The 20,867-nt window shown below is 30.3% G+C and overlaps 1 protein-coding gene across 1 annotated transcript; it reads right to left on the minus strand.

The window, feature by feature from the left end:
* Positions 1-12,704: 12,704 nt before the first annotated feature.
* On the minus strand, positions 12,705-17,854 carry LOC117924526. Its single transcript, XM_034843158.1, has 5 exons — positions 17,711-17,854; positions 15,711-15,807; positions 13,792-13,950; positions 13,057-13,158; positions 12,705-12,951 (listed from the first exon to the last, which is right to left on the minus strand). The coding sequence occupies exons 1-5, from the start codon at positions 17,785-17,787 to the stop codon at positions 12,907-12,909; spliced, it is 480 nt and encodes a 159-aa protein (XP_034699049.1). The 5' UTR covers positions 17,788-17,854; the 3' UTR covers positions 12,705-12,906.
* Positions 17,855-20,867: the final 3,013 nt, after the last annotated feature.

The following is a 20,867-nucleotide window of genomic DNA, read 5'->3' on the forward strand; positions in this document are numbered from 1 at the left end:
TTATTTCTATAATTTGATAGTCAAAATTTAAAAATTAGGGTGTAGTTTGATGCATTTTTTTATTTTTTATTTTTAAAAATAAAAAGACGATAATAAATTTTATAATATATATATATATATATATGAATTTTTTAAGATTTATCTCAAAAATATAATATCTTTTAAAAATGTTTAAAATATTTTAGGAATAAACAAAATTTAACCATCTCAAATTTTAAAAATAATTTTAAAAAATATAGATATAAATCATAAAAAGTTACTATATTTTATATAAATACTAACAAATATACCAAACATGTATTTTTAATTGGAACAAAATTGAAAATATAAAATTAACACACAAAACACACTCACTCTTATTTTTACCTCCAAGTGAATAACACCTACTACATTTGAGTTGTGCACTTTCATTAAAAAAGACTAGAAAATTATTGGAAAATGAAAAATATTTTCTTTTTCTTCTCTTTATTGGCATATACTTAGAAAATATTTATTTGTTTTTGTCTTGGTTTTAGAATAAGAAAAAAAAACACCTTAATATACTTAATACGTTTAATTTTATAGAAATTAAAAATATAATAGAAAATATAGTAGAAAAAAATGTATCAAAATAACATTTAAATCACTTGTTTATGGTGATTTTATGTCACGTCTCAAGACCTACTCTAAAGGCATAATGGTCATTTCATATTTATAATATAAAATATAGTAGAAAAAAAATGTATCAAAATAACATTTAAATCATTTGTTTATGGTGATTTTATGTCACGTATCAAGACCTACTCTAAGGGTATGATGGTCATTTCGCATCTAAAGCACATAGAATCAAAGTGTAAATTGTTAAAAAATATCATGTAACTGAAAAATTACCAACCACCAAATTCATATTCCGTAGAAGTAAAACATGTTATAACCCTCAAAACTCAACTTCAAAAAAACTAAGGCCCTATTTAAAAAATTATTTCTAAAATAGTTTGGAAAATAGTTTTTTTAGAATAGTTTTTTGAACTATTCTCTAATATTTTATCAAACAAAAATTGTTAAGAAACTTGAAATGTTTTCAACTTATTTTTTATGTTTTAAAAGTAATTAATATATGTAGTATTTTATTTCTAATACTTCTCCATACTTGTATAATTATTATTTAAAATATATGTACAATTCTTTATACTATAGGGTCTAAGACTGTTTAACCAAGTCATAGCTCTATCCTTCAATGACAAGGGGTTCTCGAAAAATTGAATGGTAACATGATCCTAATTTGGAGGTAGGATAAAACACAATGGTGTGCTCAACCTCGAAGGATTTATAAACTCCTTCATAGTTCTTTGGTCCTGGATAGGTGGTCGTGGTTTCTTGTTGTTGTTGTTGGACTCTTCAATGTCCTCCATATTTGGCTAAAATTCATGAGTTGTTCTTTGAAGTCTACCTAAAAGATCTCTTTCCCAACCAAACATAAAATAAAGGGAATATATATATAAAAAAACAAAATTAAAAGAACTAAAACAAAGTAATGCATTATATCCTAGTTATGACAATTGTATCCTAGTTTTTGGAATTGAGTTCGGGGAAGATGATTGGCAATGCTAGAGAGTCAGGCTCTATTTTTTTTTAAGATGGAGTCAACTCAAGTATACAAAACCAACATACCTATTTCAATTTTGTTTCTATTTCTAAGGATAGTGAAATACTGGTATGACATTATAGGTTAGGCCATCCAAGTTATAGTATTTAAAGTACTTGTTTCCAATTTATTTTTATTTTTTTAAGAATAGATGTCCATATTTCTTTCAGTGCGAGATTTTTCAATTAGCTAAACATCATTGTGCATCTTTTTTTCTATAACCTTACAAAACCTCTAAACATTCACTATGATTCATAGTGATGTTTGGGGACCTTGTCGGGTTTCTACAAGTTTTGAAAAAAAAAATGGTTTGTTACATATATGATTATACTCAATTAACTGGGGTTTATTTGATGAAAGAAAAATCTGAGGTGGAAACAATTTTTAAAAATTTTTACACCATGGTGCAAACATAGTTTCATGAGAAAAATCATATTTTTAGAAGTGATAATGGCAAAGAATATTTTAACAAAATTTTGGAAAGTTTTTTCTTGGAAACAGGAATTGTTCATCAAAGCTCTTGTAATGATATTTCTCAACAAAATGGGTTAGTTGAAAAAAAAAAAACAAATACGTATTAGAAGTAGCTCAAGCGTTACTTTTTACAACTAAGGTACCTAAATATCTTTGGGGTGAAGCTCTCCTTACTACAACATACCTTATAAATCGAATGTCTAGTAAGATTTTAAACTTTGAAACTCCTTTAAATATTTTTCATAAGTTTTATCCTATGAATAAGTTTCCATCAACTTTGCCTCTAAAAATATTTGGGTATACCGCTTTTGTTCACATTCATGATCAAAATTGAGGAAAACTTGAACCCCAAGCTTGAAAAATGTGTGTTTGTTGGTTATGCTTCCAATAAAAAATGATACAAATGTTTTGACCCGATTTCTAAAAAAAATGTTTGTCACCATGGATGCAACATTTTTCGAACGCTAGTTGGGAAGAGGGGAGAAAAAATGAAGATTCAGATCAATTAAAATATTTTCAACTTGAGGAATCGCCAGTTGTTTACTCTCCCACACCCTTAGTTCAATTTGAGAGTCCAGATATTATTGTACCAGAGTTGAACGAATCAAGCTCTTTAAATAATGAAAATGTAGATCCATCCTTAATTTGTCTCATAGAGATCATGACTCTAACATGACAAATGAAAAAGAAACAAGCACCAAGAACACAAGGTTAATACCCAACATTGTCTACTTGCGAAGGAATACAACTTAAAGGAAAGAGTCGACTGATCTCTTGCATTACCACAAGTCCACATATCCTCCAAGTAACACTTTCTCTGAGCCTACACAACATGTTCAATCTACTTCAAGTCTACAAGTCCTAGGTCCATGTCTAGTGAGTCTACCGATTCTAATATTCCCATTGTTGCCCGCAAAAGTGTAAGGTCATGTACCAAACACCCATTGTCTAACTACATGTCATAAAAATATCTCATTCAATTTTCGTGTTTTTACTTCACAAGTGTTTTGCATGGAGATTCCAAAAAGTGTACAAGATGCTCCAATGATTCCTAAATGGAAGGAGACTGTTTTTGAGGAGATGAAGGCTCTTGAAAAAAACAAGATATGGGAGATGGTGGATTTTCCTAAAGGGAAGACAACTGTGGGGTGAAAATGGGAATTTACAATTAAATACAGGTCAAATGGATCGCTTGAAAGATATAAAGTTAGGTTGGTTGCCAAAGGATTTACTCAAACCTACGACATTGACTACCCAAAGACCTTTACACATGTAGCAAAGCTAAATACTATGAGAGTTCTCTTATCACTTGCAGCAAATCTCGATTGGCCTCTACAACAATTAGATGTGAAAAATGTTTTCCTTAATGGAGACTTGGAGGAAGAGGTATATATGGATGCACCCTCGAGCTTTGATGGAAGGTTTGGTTGGAAGGTGTGTAAGTTGAAGAAATCTTTATATAGGTTGAAACAATCACCAAGGGCTTGGTTCGAGAAGTTCACTTAGTTTGTTAAAAGTCAAGGGTACACTTGGGGGCAAACTAATCATACCATGTTTGTAAGACACTCACAAAATGGGAAGATAGTTGTGTTAATTATATATGTAAATGACATAATTCTCACCGGGAATGACTTGCTTGAGATAAACCGATTGAAATAGTCTCTCTCATCAAAGTTTAAGATCAAGGATTTGGGGTCCTTATGATGCTTTCTTGGAATGGAGGTTGCTCGATCAAGGAAAAGAATAATTGTTTCACAACAAAAGTATATTCTTGATCTCCTTAAAGAAACTAAAATGAGTGGTTGTAGGCTAGTAGACATCTCAATTGACCCCAACCAAAAACTTGGAGTGACAAAGAGGGTAATATGGTGGATACATCTAAATACTAAAGACTGGTAGGGAAGCTGATTTACTTGTTACATACACGACTAGATATTGCATTTTTCGTGAGCAATGTTTCAAAAGCTGAATCGAACCGGTCGGTTTAACCGATTGGACCATCGACCAGTCCTTGGTCCGGTTCGGTTCACCAGTTGGACAGGGTAAGGTGTTAAACCAACATCGAATCTTGCAACTCGACGATTCAACCGCTAAATCGGACCACCTTGTCGGTTTTATAAGAACCAGTCTGTTTTTTTTTAACCAAAAAATTAAGAGATGGAGGTGTGGAGGATGACGACCTGGAAGTGTTTACCGGCAAGGAGGATGGTGACAAAGAAATTGGCGAGGAGAATGACAACAAAAAGGTAATGGAGGCGATTTTGTTGGGGCACAACTATGTTGGTAAAGGCATTGTGAAGAAGAGAAGATTTGGAGGAAAACCAAGAGAGGTGAAGGCCGAGAAAAGAGGGAATAAGAAAGAGAGAGGAAGAGTGAGGGTGGATGTGGGTCTCTAGGTTTTTTTTTTTTTTTTTTTTTTTTAAAGATGTGAGGTGGACGGTGGTAATTAAGTCATTATTAATTGAGCATAGGATTAAATCTCTCAAAATGTAAACTTATTAAATGGGTATGTAAATTTTATGGGAAAAATTAAAATCTAGCCCATCAAAAAATAAATATTTAAATTTATCTATACTTAATTTCAAGATAGGAAATATAAATAATTAATTAATCATTTTTAAGATAAGAAATAATAAACTATATAATTATTAAAATGTAAATATATTTAAATAATAAAATTTTATTTCATATTAACCATTAAAAGTTATATTTTTATTATTTAATAGAATTAGAAATATCAATATAATAATAAGTTTTATTCTTTTCATGATTTAATCTATCAATATTAAAGATAAGATGAAGAAATATATTTAAAATTTAAAATTATTTTATATTTTTAATTTTTTAATTATTTTATTTTTAATAAAATTTAAATTATATATTTATGATATTACTGGTTCGACCAGTGAACTGTGAACTGGTAATTTTTCCAGTTCAATAATTGGTCCAGTTCTAAAAACATTGGTCGTGGGCATGGTAAGTCAATTCATGCACTCGCCCAATGAGAAACACCTTGAGGTAGTATATCGAATTATGAGGTATTTAAAAAGTACACCAGACAAAGGTTTACGCTTCTAGAAGACTACACAACAAAACAATTGGAGATCTACATCGATATATTGCACATATGTTTGGGGTACCTTGGTCACGTGATGAAGTAAGAAACAAAACATGGTTGCAAAAAACAATGTCGAAGCAGAATATCGAGCTATGACTCATGGAGTCTTTGAGATGTTATGGTTGAAGAGGGTATTAGAAGAGTTGAAGATGCTAGTTAACATGCCAATGAAGTTGTACTATGACAATAAGACCGCCATCTACATTAGACAGAACCCAATGCAACATGATTGCACAAAGTATGTTGAAATTGATAAACACTTCTGTAGACCCCCCTGAGTTGGGAGCTTTTTTATTTCTTTCTTTTTTTTTTATTTCTTTTACTTATTATTAGTTCTTGTGTTGGCCACCCCGGGATGGAGGATTGGGGGACCACCAGATGGGATGAGAGAGAGAGACGTGAGAGGACTTCTGCTAGGCAGGAAGCAGAGAGCAGTTGGAGGCAGGGAAAAGAAGCAACAGGCTGGGTACAAAACGTGTGAAGGAAGGAAAAGGAATGGGGGGGAAAACTGACGGGGAAAGGAGAAAGGGAGAGAGGAAGAACTCAGGGGTTTTCTCACGGATTTTTGCTGGAGAAGAGCTTTCTAGGTGCGTGCTTTGTGGTTTTTTTTTTCTCTTCTTCTGTTCATGTTTTTCATTATATTTTCACATTCATGCATTCGTCTTGTTGTTTTAGCTTTCATTCACCATTTGAATGTGATTGCTATGCCATTTTCTCATTTTCTGTGATTTCACTTGAGGCTATAACATATATGGGTTCATATGCTTCATGTTACCCTGCATTTTTTTTTTCTGCCATACATGTTATTTTAAATTGGTGAGTTCATTGTTGGGTTGTGAGGCTAGGAACGGAAAATGCTGAGTGGCCTTTACCAAAAATGAGCTATGAATTCCCTTATTATTATTGCTGGTTCGTGTGGGTTATGTCCATGGATGAGCGGTTTTGAGAGGAAAGAAGAAGCTAAAAGGAAGGCCACTTCGTTTTTTGTGGTAGCTGAGAGGAAGGGAGGAGAACAAGAGGAAGTTGAACACGTGGAGAAGTGAAGCTTGGAATGAGGGCCCCAACTTGGTCAACTCATTTCCATTCTTCCCATTCTCTTATGCAGCCACCTAACCCAATATAATTTTTTCACTGTTTTCCTCCACTTAAATTGCCTTTGTTTTTTTCCTTTCACGCGTGTGCACCAACATTCCATTTTAATTCTCTATCTTTATTTATTTATTTTAATTTTCCAAAATTTTGATTCCCAAAACTTTTATCTTCAAATACTCGTATAATTTTCCATTTTTTAAATCTAAATTCCAATTTCCGAAATTTCAATTTTCATATCAATTTATTTAATCATTATCATTTTACTCACCTATTTATTTGTTTATTTTTAAAAATTCAACATTTAAATAACTTCCAAAATTCTCACTCTTAAATTCAATTTCCAATACTCCAATTTCTTTCAAAAATTATTTTTTAAAAATCCATTTCTTAAATTTAATTTTTAAAAATTCCAAACTCTCAAATAACTTTTAAAATTCCAATTTCTTTCAAATTTAATTTCCAAAACTCAAATTCTTAAATTTAATTTTCACAATTTTTACTTCTCAAATAATTTTAAGATTTTCAATTTCTTTCAAATTTAATTTCCAAAATTCCAATTATTAAATTTAATTCCCAAGACTCTAATTTTAAAATAAATTTCAAAAATCCAGTTTTCTCTCTAACTGTTTTTAATTCCATTCGGGTTTCAAATAATATTTTGTTCCTCTTGACTTTACATAAGCATGAATGTAATTTTCATAATTCCAGAATAATGGAATTTGTGAGACTAATTAGTGCAAGATAGATCGGGCTTTGGTGGGGGCCCCACATACGTGATTTTTATGATTGATTGATTGATTGGTTGACTTGATATGATACATGATTGATTTATCATGTTTTATGATATGCTCGAAATTATTCCTTAATTATGCACTAACCTCACTTCTCGATAGCGCTTCATGGATCACTGCCCAGGTACGCATCCACATCCGCTCTGATCATTTTCGGTATGCATGTTTAGATTCTCACGTGTGCATGATCACTCTGAGTATTCATTGATTCCCTCATCAATTGCCATGATTGCTTCATTTTATTAGTAGAGACCCGACTTTAGGGACTTAAAGGGGTGCTACGGCCTGTACCGTACCTTCCTGATAAGTAACCTGACCCCCAAACCCGATCCAGTTTTTTGCAGACTGTCTTTTCCAAAATAAGGAGTCATACTTAGGGTTTTTCTTTCTTATTTTGTTTACCCTTTTAAAAATAAAACAAAAATAAGTGGCGACTCCAAGTCATTTTCTTAATCAATGGAACCAAAATTTCGAATAAAATAAAAAAATCGAGTTCGCCATCGAGTGGGAAACGCATGAGCCGAAATGCGGGGTCCACAACTTCATAAAAGAGAAGATCGACAATGGAGCTATTTGTATGTCATTTGTTCTAACAACGTAACAAATAATTGATATCCTCACCAAAGACTATTCAACCTTAACTTCAAACTTCTTGTCAACAATTTGGGCATGATTGATATCTATGGACCAACTTGAGGGGAGTGTCGAAGTTTTAGTAAACACTTTTAGGCAATAAAATCTTGATTTTAATAAATCACTTACTGCCATTTTTCCTTTGGCATGCACTTTTACCATTTTTTTTAAAAATTTTTTAACAATTTTCTCGATTTTCTCAAATTTTAATAAACATGAATAAATTTCATAACTCGGAAAATAATGGTTATTATTATTATTATTATTTAAGTATTTTTTTGTAAATTCTAAACAAAAATGTTTAGATAAGTTTGAAGTATTGAAATTGAGAATTATTTTTTATTTGACTATATTTTGTCTTACATGTACATTATGGTTATCTAGTCCTAATAAAAAAGAGAAAAAAAAAATGTTGAGTTTTGTTATCCTTGATAAGGCTAATGATGTGAAAACTCATTTAGTAGGGTAATTACTAACCTATAGTATATCATTAGATTGGTAGGGTTTTGGTAACCAACATTTAAGGAACATCTTAGGCTAGCCAATTTTGTAGTGGGCTCACTATGGTAAGTATTCTATTAATAACTAGAAATTTTTTAATATGTATTTATTGAAAATTTTGATTTAATACTTTTATCAAAATAGCACATGTAATACAAGTTTGTTTTATATGATTATACTTATGTTATAAATATTCCTCATTTCATTTTTGAAAAGTAAATGCACTTAATCTCTACCTTTTATTGGACATTCAAATACACTCATTTTATTAAATGTTTGTAGGTACACCTGATATTGGGAAGGAGTAACATGGGTAGGAAGGACTCAAGAAATTCCTTTATTTTTTTTTTTAACTAATGAGACTAGTTAATTTAGATATTGGTGGTTTATTTTACTGCTAATTTGAGGGAATTATCATAATTTTGATTTACCCATTTTTGTATGAAAAAATAAATTTCTAGTTAAGATTTTTTTTTGTTAATTTAATTACTGCTTCACACAAGTTTTGGATTAGCATGTTGCTTGTTGAGTCACTTTCATGTCAAGCTTTTAGGCTTCACATGTAAAACGATGATAAAAAGAAATATCACACAGGATTTCCTATGATATAAACAAACATTTTTCTTTTCAATAAACAAAAAGTCCAATAAAACTAAAAAAAATACTCCCTTAATACTCAAGCGTGTGTCTATATATAGACATTGAAATTTGATCTTATTTTGTTTTATTGTAATTAACTTCATTTCTAATTTTTTGTAATATTAAATTATGTTTCCAAATATATATAATATAGAATTTCCTTTATTCTTAGAAATTACACGCACTTGAAATTCGATCCTATTTTGTTTCATTGTAATTAACTTCATTTTTAATTCTTTATAATATTAAATTACTTTACCAAATATATATATATATATAGATTGAAATTTGATTAGATTTTATTTTATTGCAATTAACTTCATTTCTAATTTTTTGTAATATTAAATTACTTTACTAAATATATTTAATATATCATTTTCTTTAATATTAGAAATTATAAGTAAACTTAAATTAAACAATTAAATTAATTTATCAAGGCTCTCTATTCCCAACTTGCCCTTGCTCCACGCACATAATAATATACTTAATAACTTAAATTATACTATTAAATTAATTTATCAAAGACCCTCTATTCCCTACTTGTTGGAAAGTAAGTCTAATGGCTATGAGGTACACATACTAATATACTTAATAACTTAAATTATACTATTAAATTAATTTATCGAAGACCCTTTATTCACTGGAAAGTAAGTCTAATGGTTATGAGGCACACACACTAATTTACTTAATAACTTAAATTAAATAATTAAATTAATTTAAGGAAAATCATATAGTAGTACATTGTTAAAATAAAATAGATTTTTTTTTTTTTTTTTATGAATTTTACTTTTCACTTTCAAAATCTATATTTTGTGAGAAAAATAATCCTTAAAGCATGCACTATAGTAATTGTCATTCAACCATTCTCATGCAACCTAACTAATTAATTTTTATTTTTTATTTTTTTAATCTTAACAAAAGTCAAGAGGGTTTTTCATTCTTTGTAAACTTTTATTAAGCTTGACACGTGGGATATGTCATATTATTTTTTATTTTTTTATTTTTCCCCTCTTTCTCCATATTACTTGGAATTTGACACCACTCTTGACCATTTTTTTTATTAAAAAAATTTATGCTAATTACACATTTTCTCATGAAATCATTATACTTTCATTTCTTCTCACTCTTTTATCTTTTCATATTTATTAATTATTTATGGACACTTTATAATAAATAATTATTAAAAATTAATATAAAATAAATCCATAATGAATAAATTTAAAAGTTTATGATATAAGAGTTTATATATTCATCCTAAATAAAAATATTGATTTATTTAATAAATCTTATATTAAATAAAAATATCTTTTTTTAATATTATTTTATTATTTAAAATTTATAAATTTTTTAAATTTTAATGTGAAAATCGGAATTAATTATCATGATTTTAACTTTTTGCTTATGATTCAATGAACACAGTGTTAACTTTTTACTTGTGACTCTAATTAGATTTTAACTTTTATTTGATTAAAATGTTTAATATTTTATTTATATAAATTTAAAAAATTAATTGTGTAGTTAAAATTTTGAATTTTTTATATATATAAAATAAAAAATAAATATATTTTTCATGAAAATTGTATCTTATATTTTATATTAATTTTTCTTAATATTATTAAGAATTAAAATTTTTGTATATTGAAGTTGCACACCTTTCAAGTACGTCAAGAAAAAATAACACATCTTCGAGTGGTACTTTTTTTCATAAAGTAGTGATACTCTCTTTTCTAAGGGTTATGTCTATTAGTGTTATTTCGTGAAAACTCTCATATATATCACGTTATTTCATTATAGCATAACCTTACACTAAACTAAAAGTGCAATACATTTTTTTATTCTAGTGGTACTTTCAGCATATATCAATGTTAAAAAAGTGGTACTTTGCCAACATATCTTATCCTAAATTAAAAGTGCAATACATTTTTTCCATTTTGATTGTATTTTCAATATATATTAGTGTTACTTTCAGTATACAAGTGTTACTTTCTTTATAAAAAAAGTGATACTTACCAATATACTTTACCATAAATTAAACATGTATTGCATTTTTCCCACCTTTGTGTTACTTTCCACACACATTATTATTACTTTCTTCGTGAAAGAGTAGTACCTTCATTTCCAAGGGTTGTGTCAATTGGAGTTATTATGTAAAAACTCCCATATGTTTCACATTGTTTCATCATATTAAATAAGATGTGAAGCATATCAAAAAAGTACCAAACATAAGGATAGAACCACAATTAAGTTTTTATTTTATATAAATAAAAAATTAAATATTTTAACCAAACAAAAAGTTAGAATTACAGTAAACTTAGAATCATACGCAAAGGGAAAGTCATGTAACAATACACTTTCCAAAAATAATAGATTTTTTTAGGAACTTTTATTTTTGACTTTCCAAATCCATGTTTTGTAGGAAAATAATTTTTAAATCATGCACTCTAATAGTAAGAATAATTAAAAGACCAAAATTTCCCTCCAACCACCACTCTCTCAACCCAACTAATTCAATTTCTTTTCTTTTTTTAATCTTGGCAAGACAAGTCAAGAGGACTCATCATGCTCTTAAACTTGGTTTAAGCTTCATGTGCTGAAATAGCACATTGTTTTTTTCATTTTCCTTTTTTTTTTCTCCATTTTATATGTAATGTGACACCACATTTGACCTTTTTTTAAAATATATATATTCTAATTACATATTTTCTATTGAAATCTTTATAATTTTTTTTTTCACTCTTTTATCTTTTCATATTTATTAATTATTTATGAACACAAAAAAAAATATATATATAAAAATAAACATAATGGACAAATTTAGAAATTTGTGATATAAGATTTTATATATTCATGCTAAATAAAATATTTATTTATTTGATAAATCTTATATTAAATAAAAAATATCATTTTCACATTATTTTATTATTTATATATTTTAAACTTTTAAATTTTCATATAAAAATTATAATCAATGATTGTAGTTTTAACTTTTTGCTTAGGAAAAATCATATAATACACCATTAAAAAATAATAGACTTTTTAGGAACTTTTACTTTTGACTTTCAAAATCTATGTTTTGGAAGAAATAACTCTTAAAGCATGCACTCTAATAGTAATAATGATTAAGTCTAAAATTATCCTTCAACCATTTTCTCATACAACCCACTAATTAATTTTTTTTCTTTGAAAGAAAAGGAAGAAATGAAAAATAATGTGGTATATCACCACGTGTTAAGCTTAAACAAAGTTTAAGAAGTATGATAAGTCCTCTTGACATGTCTCGTCAAGATTAAAAACAAGAAAAAAATATTGAATTAGTTGGATCGTAGAAGAGAACGATGGTTGGTGGGTAAATTTGGACTTTCAATTATTTTTACTATTAGAGGGCATGCTCGAAGAATTATTTTTCCTACCAAACATGGATTTTGAAAGTCAAAAGTAAAAAATTCCTAAAAAAATCTTCATTTTTATTTATTTATTTATTTATTAGTGTACCATTACATGATCCCCTGTACAGAAGACAAATTGAAAACGGAAACGAGTATGTCATCAACCACAAAACTTACAAAGGTTATGTTTGGTTCAAGTATCCAAGGAAAGGATTAAAAAAAAAACAATACAAAATAATTTTCTTATGTTTGATTTTACTATAAAAAATATGAAAAAAAAAAATCAAAATTAAATTAAAATTAATTCAAAACTTATATATTTTTAAACTATTTAATATTTATAAAAAAAAAAATTAAAATAAGTAAAATGAATTTGAAATAGTATATAAAAATAATTATTAAATTCAATTGAATAACCATATCATCAGAAAGTGAAAAAGCAGTAATAATAAGTAAGAACCACTGAATTCCTTATCAAAAAGAATGTCATAAAACGTTAACGGGCAAATAGGAAGGGGTGAGATAGTAAAAATGGTACAAGCAACATTAGGTGAATGAGAGAAGCAACAATGAATATGAAGTATCTTACAAATCACAAAGTCAATTTGAAAGAGTGATCCAGCAACTCAAGCCTTTCATCCATAATGCCTATCGCACAAAAAACCTGACAATGGCGCCCCAGTATCCAGCCAGCTGTGAAATGCCAACAATTTAACCGTATAACTCAATAGGTTTTCAATCCAGTGTGACCTTCAACAACTTAACCATTTTCAGAATTTAAACACCAAAACAACTTACCTGAGCAAGAATGCCATTTCCAGTGTGACCTTCAATGACTAATCCAGCTGTTAGACCAAGCATTGCCCATGCACCATTAATCGCCTCAATTCTACGTCTTCTCTGTAGCCACAACACTTTTTTCTAGCATTATTTCTTATATGCATCTGGCTTTACCCAATATGAATAAATTTTGTATGACACCAAAACAAGTAAAACCAACTATCAAGCAAATCACAGCTCAGATACTGTATCCCAGCGTAACAATAAGCCTTGGGCTATGGTATAACTTTATATGCATTATGCCATCATCAGCTACATTGAACAGTTGTTTTGGATTAGGTTATCCATTAAGCTACTCACATTGATTGTTCATGTTTTCTAAGTTTCTAAGCATAATATGTACCCTACAACTAAGACTTCGAGTAATTGGTGGGTTCAATCCCTCTTTGTGTTTGTTTGAAGCCACAAAGGGAGGAACCGGACTTATAGAAAAATCACCCTCATTTATAAGGAATTGTGTTTTCTTCTCATGGAATTATTAAAATATGAAAATCGATTTAATCAAAGGTACAATTTCAAATGCTATGGGAGTTCCAAACCTTTACCATGACTTGGTCAGAAAATTTCACTCCATGTTTTGTTCAGCAACAATGGGTTCACAACCTATAGATTTTGCTATTGGGAGGATGCCAAACAAGTCATTAAGATTCATTATCTTGATAAAGTAGGCTTGAATCCATCCATTGCACCCACCACATAGAGCATCAAGTTTATTGATGGAAATGGAAGTTCCTTCACCTTGAGTTTCTCTTTTGCTTTAAATTCTTGCATCTGTTTGGCAGCTAAACGCTTCGCCTCCAAAGGATCTACCATTACTACTTCCTTATCAGAATTTCCTTTTCCAGCAGATACCTATATAATGGGAAAATATTTGCAAATCTGTAAATAGAAACAATTAAGAAATAACAAGAATTGATTTTCTTTATATTGACCACAGACCAATTAATGCGTTTGGATAAGGAACTTGAGGGCTTTGAAGTAAAAGAGATTTAGAATTCTTTTTCTTAAAAAGTATCTCGTTTAGAATATTTTTTATGGAGCAAGTATAAAATCCAGAAGGAAACTTCATAATTGGGGTTTTCAAAATACTGAGGAGACATCACTGTCAAATCCACATCACTAAGCAGTTAAGAGAAAGAGGCATGCCATTCCTATTTCTACCGCCATAACCACCATCATCACTGTGCCACACCATAAGAATCTCTCACAGCCACACTGCTTCCACTGATCTTAACTATGAGTAGCAGTTGAAGGTAGACCATAATACATTCAGAGTTGGAAACAAAAATAAATTCTATAGATCATATATCAGTGCATATATACAAAAATGAATATAGTATCATCCTCAAAAGATTGATGTGAACAAAAACAAGACAATCAAGGAAAGAATAACCTATCCCTTGATGTATATATATATAAAAGGACCTACACCCATGTATGACATGAAAACATCAGGTGTTCTTGTAAGTCCTTTAGGATTTTACCAGACCAGGACAAATCACAGTTTCAAAATGGATCATAACCTATCCATTGCTCAATGGCATAGACAAAAGTAAATGCTAAAAAAAACTACATATCGGGTAGTTCAGGAGGAGATTTTTAAGTACTACCTTGGCAGGTAATTGGCTTTAGAGGTATTTTTTGGACAGGACAGTCTGAAGGAACCCCCAGAAGTATGGGAAATAAAGTAAATATTGGTCCTCCAAGGAAGTTAGGGATCTATAAGGGGTACGGTTGTGGAAGAGGATTATGAAAAGAGATAGGTTTTCTGAAGATAATTGTTTATGTTGTTGGACAGAAGTAGGATGTTCTCTCATGTGATTTTCATCTTTGTATGTTTATATGGCCATGAGGTTTGTTTTCTTGGAACTTTTTGGCATAGTTGTGATAATTAGGGTAAAGGAAACACAAAGTTTAAGTTCTTCAGAGGACAGAGGAGGGAATTATGATACAAATATATGATTTCTCACATATAATTTCATAGTCAGAAGAGATGCTAAGGAGCATAAATATAAACTAACCAAATCTAATATTTGGATAGAAGCATATGATCATATAATTAAATCTGACTCTACAAAGCCTTCATCCCAACATATGACAGATTTCTCTTACTGTACCGTTCCTCTTGGAGTCTAAAGGAAAAGCTTCATCTTAACTTCAAAAGCATTATTCTTTTTCCATTTTGAGGATTTATATTTTCCAGAAAAAAGCATACCCATTAAGAAAACTATGATTCCAATGGTCAATAGGAGGAGGAACAGCAGAATCCATACAACCATAAGAAAAAAACCATGTCAATTTGCTACTACTACAGTGAACAGTGAATCATTTAGGAAAATTGCAGTTCAAAGTCCGAAAAATGTAATTTTTTTTTTTATCAGACCAAAAAATATAATTTTTCTTTATCAATGTTTATTAAATGCTTCAATAATGTAGCATCAATCATTCAACCAAAACTAGATCAACTAATGGTCTACATCTAGACAATCAGATTCTTACTACTGCAAGGCACTCATTTATAAATCATCAATCACATACCTAAAACATCTTTGACCATACTCAAACCAAATATATTGGCATTATACATGTGGAAGCCTTGAGTTGATTCATACATTAGGATTGGCCAAGATTTGAAATGCTTGACCCCTCGTGCTATGGGCAGTTCTAGGTATAACAAGGCTTGCATCTTGGCCTCTTCTCAATCCCCTCCTGAAAAGGAAAGAAAATTGTTAGATATGAAATAATTAACAAAGCTCAGGAGCTCACTTGGGTTTGCCTATGTGATGCTTAGTCCAGTTTGAGACATGTTTTTTTGGTGAATTGATAACTTTGTACTTAATTGTTAGTTAGGGGGGCTGAGGGAAGAGGAAGCATATCTATCTTCTTTCCCTTGGTGTTTTACTAATTCAAGTGTGTGAGTGATTCCCTCAAACTGCAATGCAGATCAGATTTATCATTTATCTTACAAGCAGTAACTAGTGTTTTTCATCTTCTTTCCCTTGGGACTTCTTAGTTATATCAACAAGGGTGTAGGTAGTTCCCTCAAATTGCACATGTCACAAGATATTAGAAGAAAATTACATCCCACATTTGCTAATTGAATTGGGTAAACACAAAACCAATATAAGTTCTTTGCATTGGACTTTAACTATCTCATTTGATCCTATAAAAAAAAACTATCTCATTTGAAAACCAAGTGGTGTCTAGTGAGGGAGCCCAAACATTTAATGACATTCGACTTCACACCCAACCTGAACCTATTTTTAGAGCCATAATGGCACCAATCCAAAAGCTTGGGTGGAGCAACATTTTTGCTCCCGAACAATCCCTCCTTGACCATGATGTTCCATGATTCAAATCCAAGGTCCTTGGCTCTAAAACCAATTCTTGGGTCAGGTTTTAATCCTCTCATCTAAAAACTAATTGATATCCATCAAGGAAGGCCGGACCTTTTATGACATTCAACATCACTATGATTTTAGAACTCTTTCCAAAATCGTCGTGGCATTTAACCCAAGACCAGGGAGAGCAGCGATGCTGCTTCCCAACAAAGTTGAACCACACATATGCTTTCATCCATCAAAGAATTGTTCCTAATGCTTAGCTTTCTCTCTTCTGCACATTTAACCTGGAAGAAAAGAATTAATTTTATTATGTTTCAATTTTTTTCTTTATAACCCTTTTTCTACATGTTGGGTGCTACCAAAAAGAAAAATGTGTTGAAAAGGCTAACTGCAGCTGTGAAGTGCAATATATATTGACACATAAAAAAACACAATTCCATACAAATTATAATAGTATATAACAAATAAACATAAAAAGAACAATGGGTGGTCTAAAAAAGAAAAAGGAAAAAGAAAACATATCTAAATAGCATTTATGATCCAAACTTTGAATATCAATCAATTTTTCTTTTGCTAAAGAACTCTTAAGGTACCCAATTTAGTTAAGTGATACACGGGTTAGCTGTTTGATGTCAATATTATGAATATGTTTGAAACAACTTCAATACCTTCCAATAAACATTTAAAATATTCCTATAGTATTTCCAGTCTCATAACTTGAACCAACTTAAGGCTAATTTCAGTCCCAGAAGCTGATGCCACCAAGTTTTAAGGCAGCCACTTCAGTATACTCACTTTAACATTTCTCCCCTCAAAATAATAACAAAACTATTCGAACAGAAGTAATTTTTCCCCAGACTCACTTCCACACACCAAAAGTTTCTCAAGTTCAGGCAAACCTCAAGGAGAAGGACCTGGGGTTCCATTTTTCATTCGTTTTGTCATCAATTCACATCTTTTCTATTTTTTTAATCATATATATTTGATATTGCAAGGCTGATATGCAATATATACAAATTATTTAACAATTTCACAACATGAGGTTAAGACAACCAAAATAGCTACCATAGTTCACTGGAAACTGGAACCCTAGAAAAATAGCTTTCTATTTTGGGAATAATAAACTATTATTCAATATTAATAACAGAAAGTGCTGCAAAAACCAAAAGAATCAAATTCTGAATCTATCTTTTCCTAATATCAAACACAACTAAGAAAGTGAGAATTGAAGGAAGGATAAAATTAAAGAAATGGGTATGAAGATTTACTGGAAGAAGATGGTTGGAGGGTGTGGTATGGATTGAAAGAGGGCACCATTGAAGGGAAGAAGACTTGACGACACCATATCAAAGTTTGTCCACCCAATTCCAACACCGAACTCTATCCGCTTTTGTCGCCGCTTATTTATTCATTGAGTTTTATAGTGTTCACTAGACCATTGGAAACTTCTCCATTGCCCATCCGGATTTCACAGCCCCACACCCCACCCCGCCCATCACCCCGAAAAAAACAAAAGGTAAATTTTAAAATATAATAATTTTAAAAATATTTTACAATTTATGATAATTGGAAAAAAAAATCAAATAGGAAATTGTTTTTTTTAAAAAAAAAAAAAAAAACTTCATTTTAAATACTAAAATTTGAAATTGTCTTTCAATAAACAACTTTAAATTTTAAAATTTATATTAATTTTTTTTAAGAGTTTATTTATGTTATAATAAAGTTGCTTTTTCAAAAAAATATTTTTAATATAAATTTTCAAATTTAAAGTTTTGTCATTAAAACACAATTTTTAAATTTAATACTTAAATTGAAATTGTCTTTTCCAAAATACCTCTTTCATATTGATATTTCACCATCATGTTTTAGTAAAATATGTATTTTTCTAAAACAATTCTCAAAACAATTTTAAAAATAATTATCAAAACCTCGTTGAGAAACTATTTTTAAAATAGGTTTTTCTTCTTTAGAATAAAAAACAAAAATTGACTAGGTTTTTACCAAAATATATATGAACTAGTTTTGCATACAATAACAGCCTTGTAAAAAACAATTTGTTTTCAAAACAAATTCTTAAAAATATATATATAAAGCACAACCATTTGCATCATCTCTTTCTCTCTTATTATGTCTTGCATTCACTCATTCAAAGAAACCATAACCATTTGGGTAGCCCTCGTAAGTGAAGTCTATAGATTGACAATTGACTTTCATTGTCTTATAATCACCCTTCTTTCACAATCGTAACAGTTTTTTATTCTTCATTCTCATAGAGCTGCTTCCAATAAGCCCTATGTTTGTTTTGCAATCTGATGTCATTACACCTTCAACTTCAATACCTCCACTCACTATTTAGCAACTCATTTACATTAAACACAAATATTAATCATTTAGTGCAACTCCCTAACCAGTTGTGAACTCCTATTTTTTATACAAGTTCCTGCTCGATGACAAAATTCATTTTTATTTATAAAAAATTGATTATTGAAAAGTTAGAGCTGCTATTTATTTTATTTTTTTTAAAGGAAAATGAAAATAAGAAAAAAAAAAAGTCACTCCTTATTTAGTGTCTAATTAATTATTAATGGATATTTACCAAATGAATGTTGAGATATTAGGAATATTTTCCTTATATTATTCTTTCCTTATATCATTTAGTGTTGAGATATTAAGAATATTTAAATATTGAGAAAGTTGAGATATTATGAATATTGAGATATTAGGAATATTGAGATATTAAGAATATTGAGATATTAGGATATTAGTTGTTATTTCCTTATATCATTCTTTCCCATTCTTAGAATGGTGATTACCCTCTATATATACTCTATACATGAACGAATGAAAATATGAATGAAAAAAACTACAATTTATCAATTTGAAGATGGTATCAGAGCCATGGAACTGAAATCCTGGATATTTTGTCGCTATGGTAGTTTGACAGCGATCAACCATCCTAAGACAAGCCCTAATATTGATAAGTCAACCTTCAAATGCACTCACTGCAATAAGACTGGTCCCACCAGTCTGGATATCTCATAATTTCAAAGCAACGACTCTTGGTATGACCCGGAAAACAATAAGGAACCGAGGGTTTGAACCATGGACCTTTAGATCATGTTTAGGCTATCAACACTTTGTTATTAATTATAATAATCGTGATCAACGGAAGAAGGATTCCAAGAAAACCTCAACTGCAACTGTTGCCGAAATAAAAACATAGGCTAATGTTGCTGAGAAAGCCTCTGCATTGGTAGCCGCTACTGATCATGGTGGTAAGTTTTTAAATACTTTTACACCTGTTATTAATAGTGCATGGATAATTGATTCTGGTGCTACAGATCATATGACTTTTGATTCTAGACAGGTTTCACCCCTTAGACCTTCCTCACAAAAAATTGTTTCCACAGCCAATGGTAACACAACCCCAGTCATTGGGGAAGGATCCTTAACTCTTACTGATACTTTGAATTTGGATTCTGTTTTAGTTGTTCCATCTTTAGATTACAATCTTTTGTTAGTTTCTCAAATCACTGCAGCCTTATCTTGTATTGTCATTTTTTGGCCTGAATTTTGTGTGATTAAGGACATCCAAACAAGACAGACGATTGGTTGTGGTATTAAACGGGGAAAACTTTATTACTTGGACTTGCAGTCAAAGGATTCAAATAAGTTGCAACAAGCCTTGATGGCAGATGGATCTAAGGGGGAGAAGAAAAAGTCTGAAATTTGGTTGTGACATCGACGTTTGGGACATGCTTCCTTTGGTTATTTAAAAAAATTGTTTCCTAGTTTGTTTGCAAAGAGTGATATTTCTGGTTTCCGTTGTGATATTTGTGAATTGGCTAAAAGCCATCGTGCTTCGTTTCCGTTAATTTTGAATAAAAGTCCGTTTCCTTTTATGGTTATACATTCTGATGTTTGGGGCCCATCCAAAGTCCCAACTTTGAGTGGCTCACGTTGGTTTGTTACTTTTATTGATGATTGTACCAGAATGACATGGTTATACTTGATGAAGACCAAAGATGAAGTGAACTTGTTGTTTCAAAATTTCATAAAATGATTGAAACTCAATACAATGCAAAGGTTCGGGTTCTGCGTAGTGATAATGGTGGAGAATATCAAAGTTCTGATCTTCAAAAGTATTTGGAAGGACATGACATCATTCATCAGACTACTTGTTCCAATACACCCCAACAAAATGGAGTCGCTGAACGAAAAAATCGACACTTGTTAGAGGTTGTTCGTGCTTCCTTGATAGCAGCAAAAACATCGATATCTTATTGGGGAGAAGCAATCACATATGTCGTATACTTGATCAATCGGGTACCTTCTAGCTCAATTAACTTTCAAACACCACTCCAAGCTCTTACTAATGCCGTAGTTGCCCCAACTGTCCCAAATCTACCTCCTCGTGTTTTTGGT

The sequence above is a fragment of the Vitis riparia genome, chromosome 11, assembly GCF_004353265.1.
Source record: "Vitis riparia cultivar Riparia Gloire de Montpellier isolate 1030 chromosome 11, EGFV_Vit.rip_1.0, whole genome shotgun sequence".
Classification (NCBI taxonomy): domain Eukaryota; kingdom Viridiplantae; phylum Streptophyta; class Magnoliopsida; order Vitales; family Vitaceae; genus Vitis; species Vitis riparia.

What these genes read in the sequence shown, in the direction of transcription:
- LOC117924526 (XM_034843158.1), bottom strand. Translation starts at nt 17,787, where the DNA reads ATGGTGTCGTCAAGTCTTCTTCCCTTCAATGGTGCCCTCTTTCAATCC. An exon ending in AAATCTTGGCCAATCCTAAT is followed by an intron (nt 13,951 to 15,710) that starts GTATGAATCAAC and finishes CCCATTATATAG; the next exon opens with GTATCTGCTGGAAAAGGAAA. An exon ending in GAAATGGCATTCTTGCTCAG is followed by an intron (nt 12,952 to 13,056) that starts GTAAGTTGTTTT and finishes GGCATTTCACAG; the next exon opens with CTGGCTGGATACTGGGGCGC.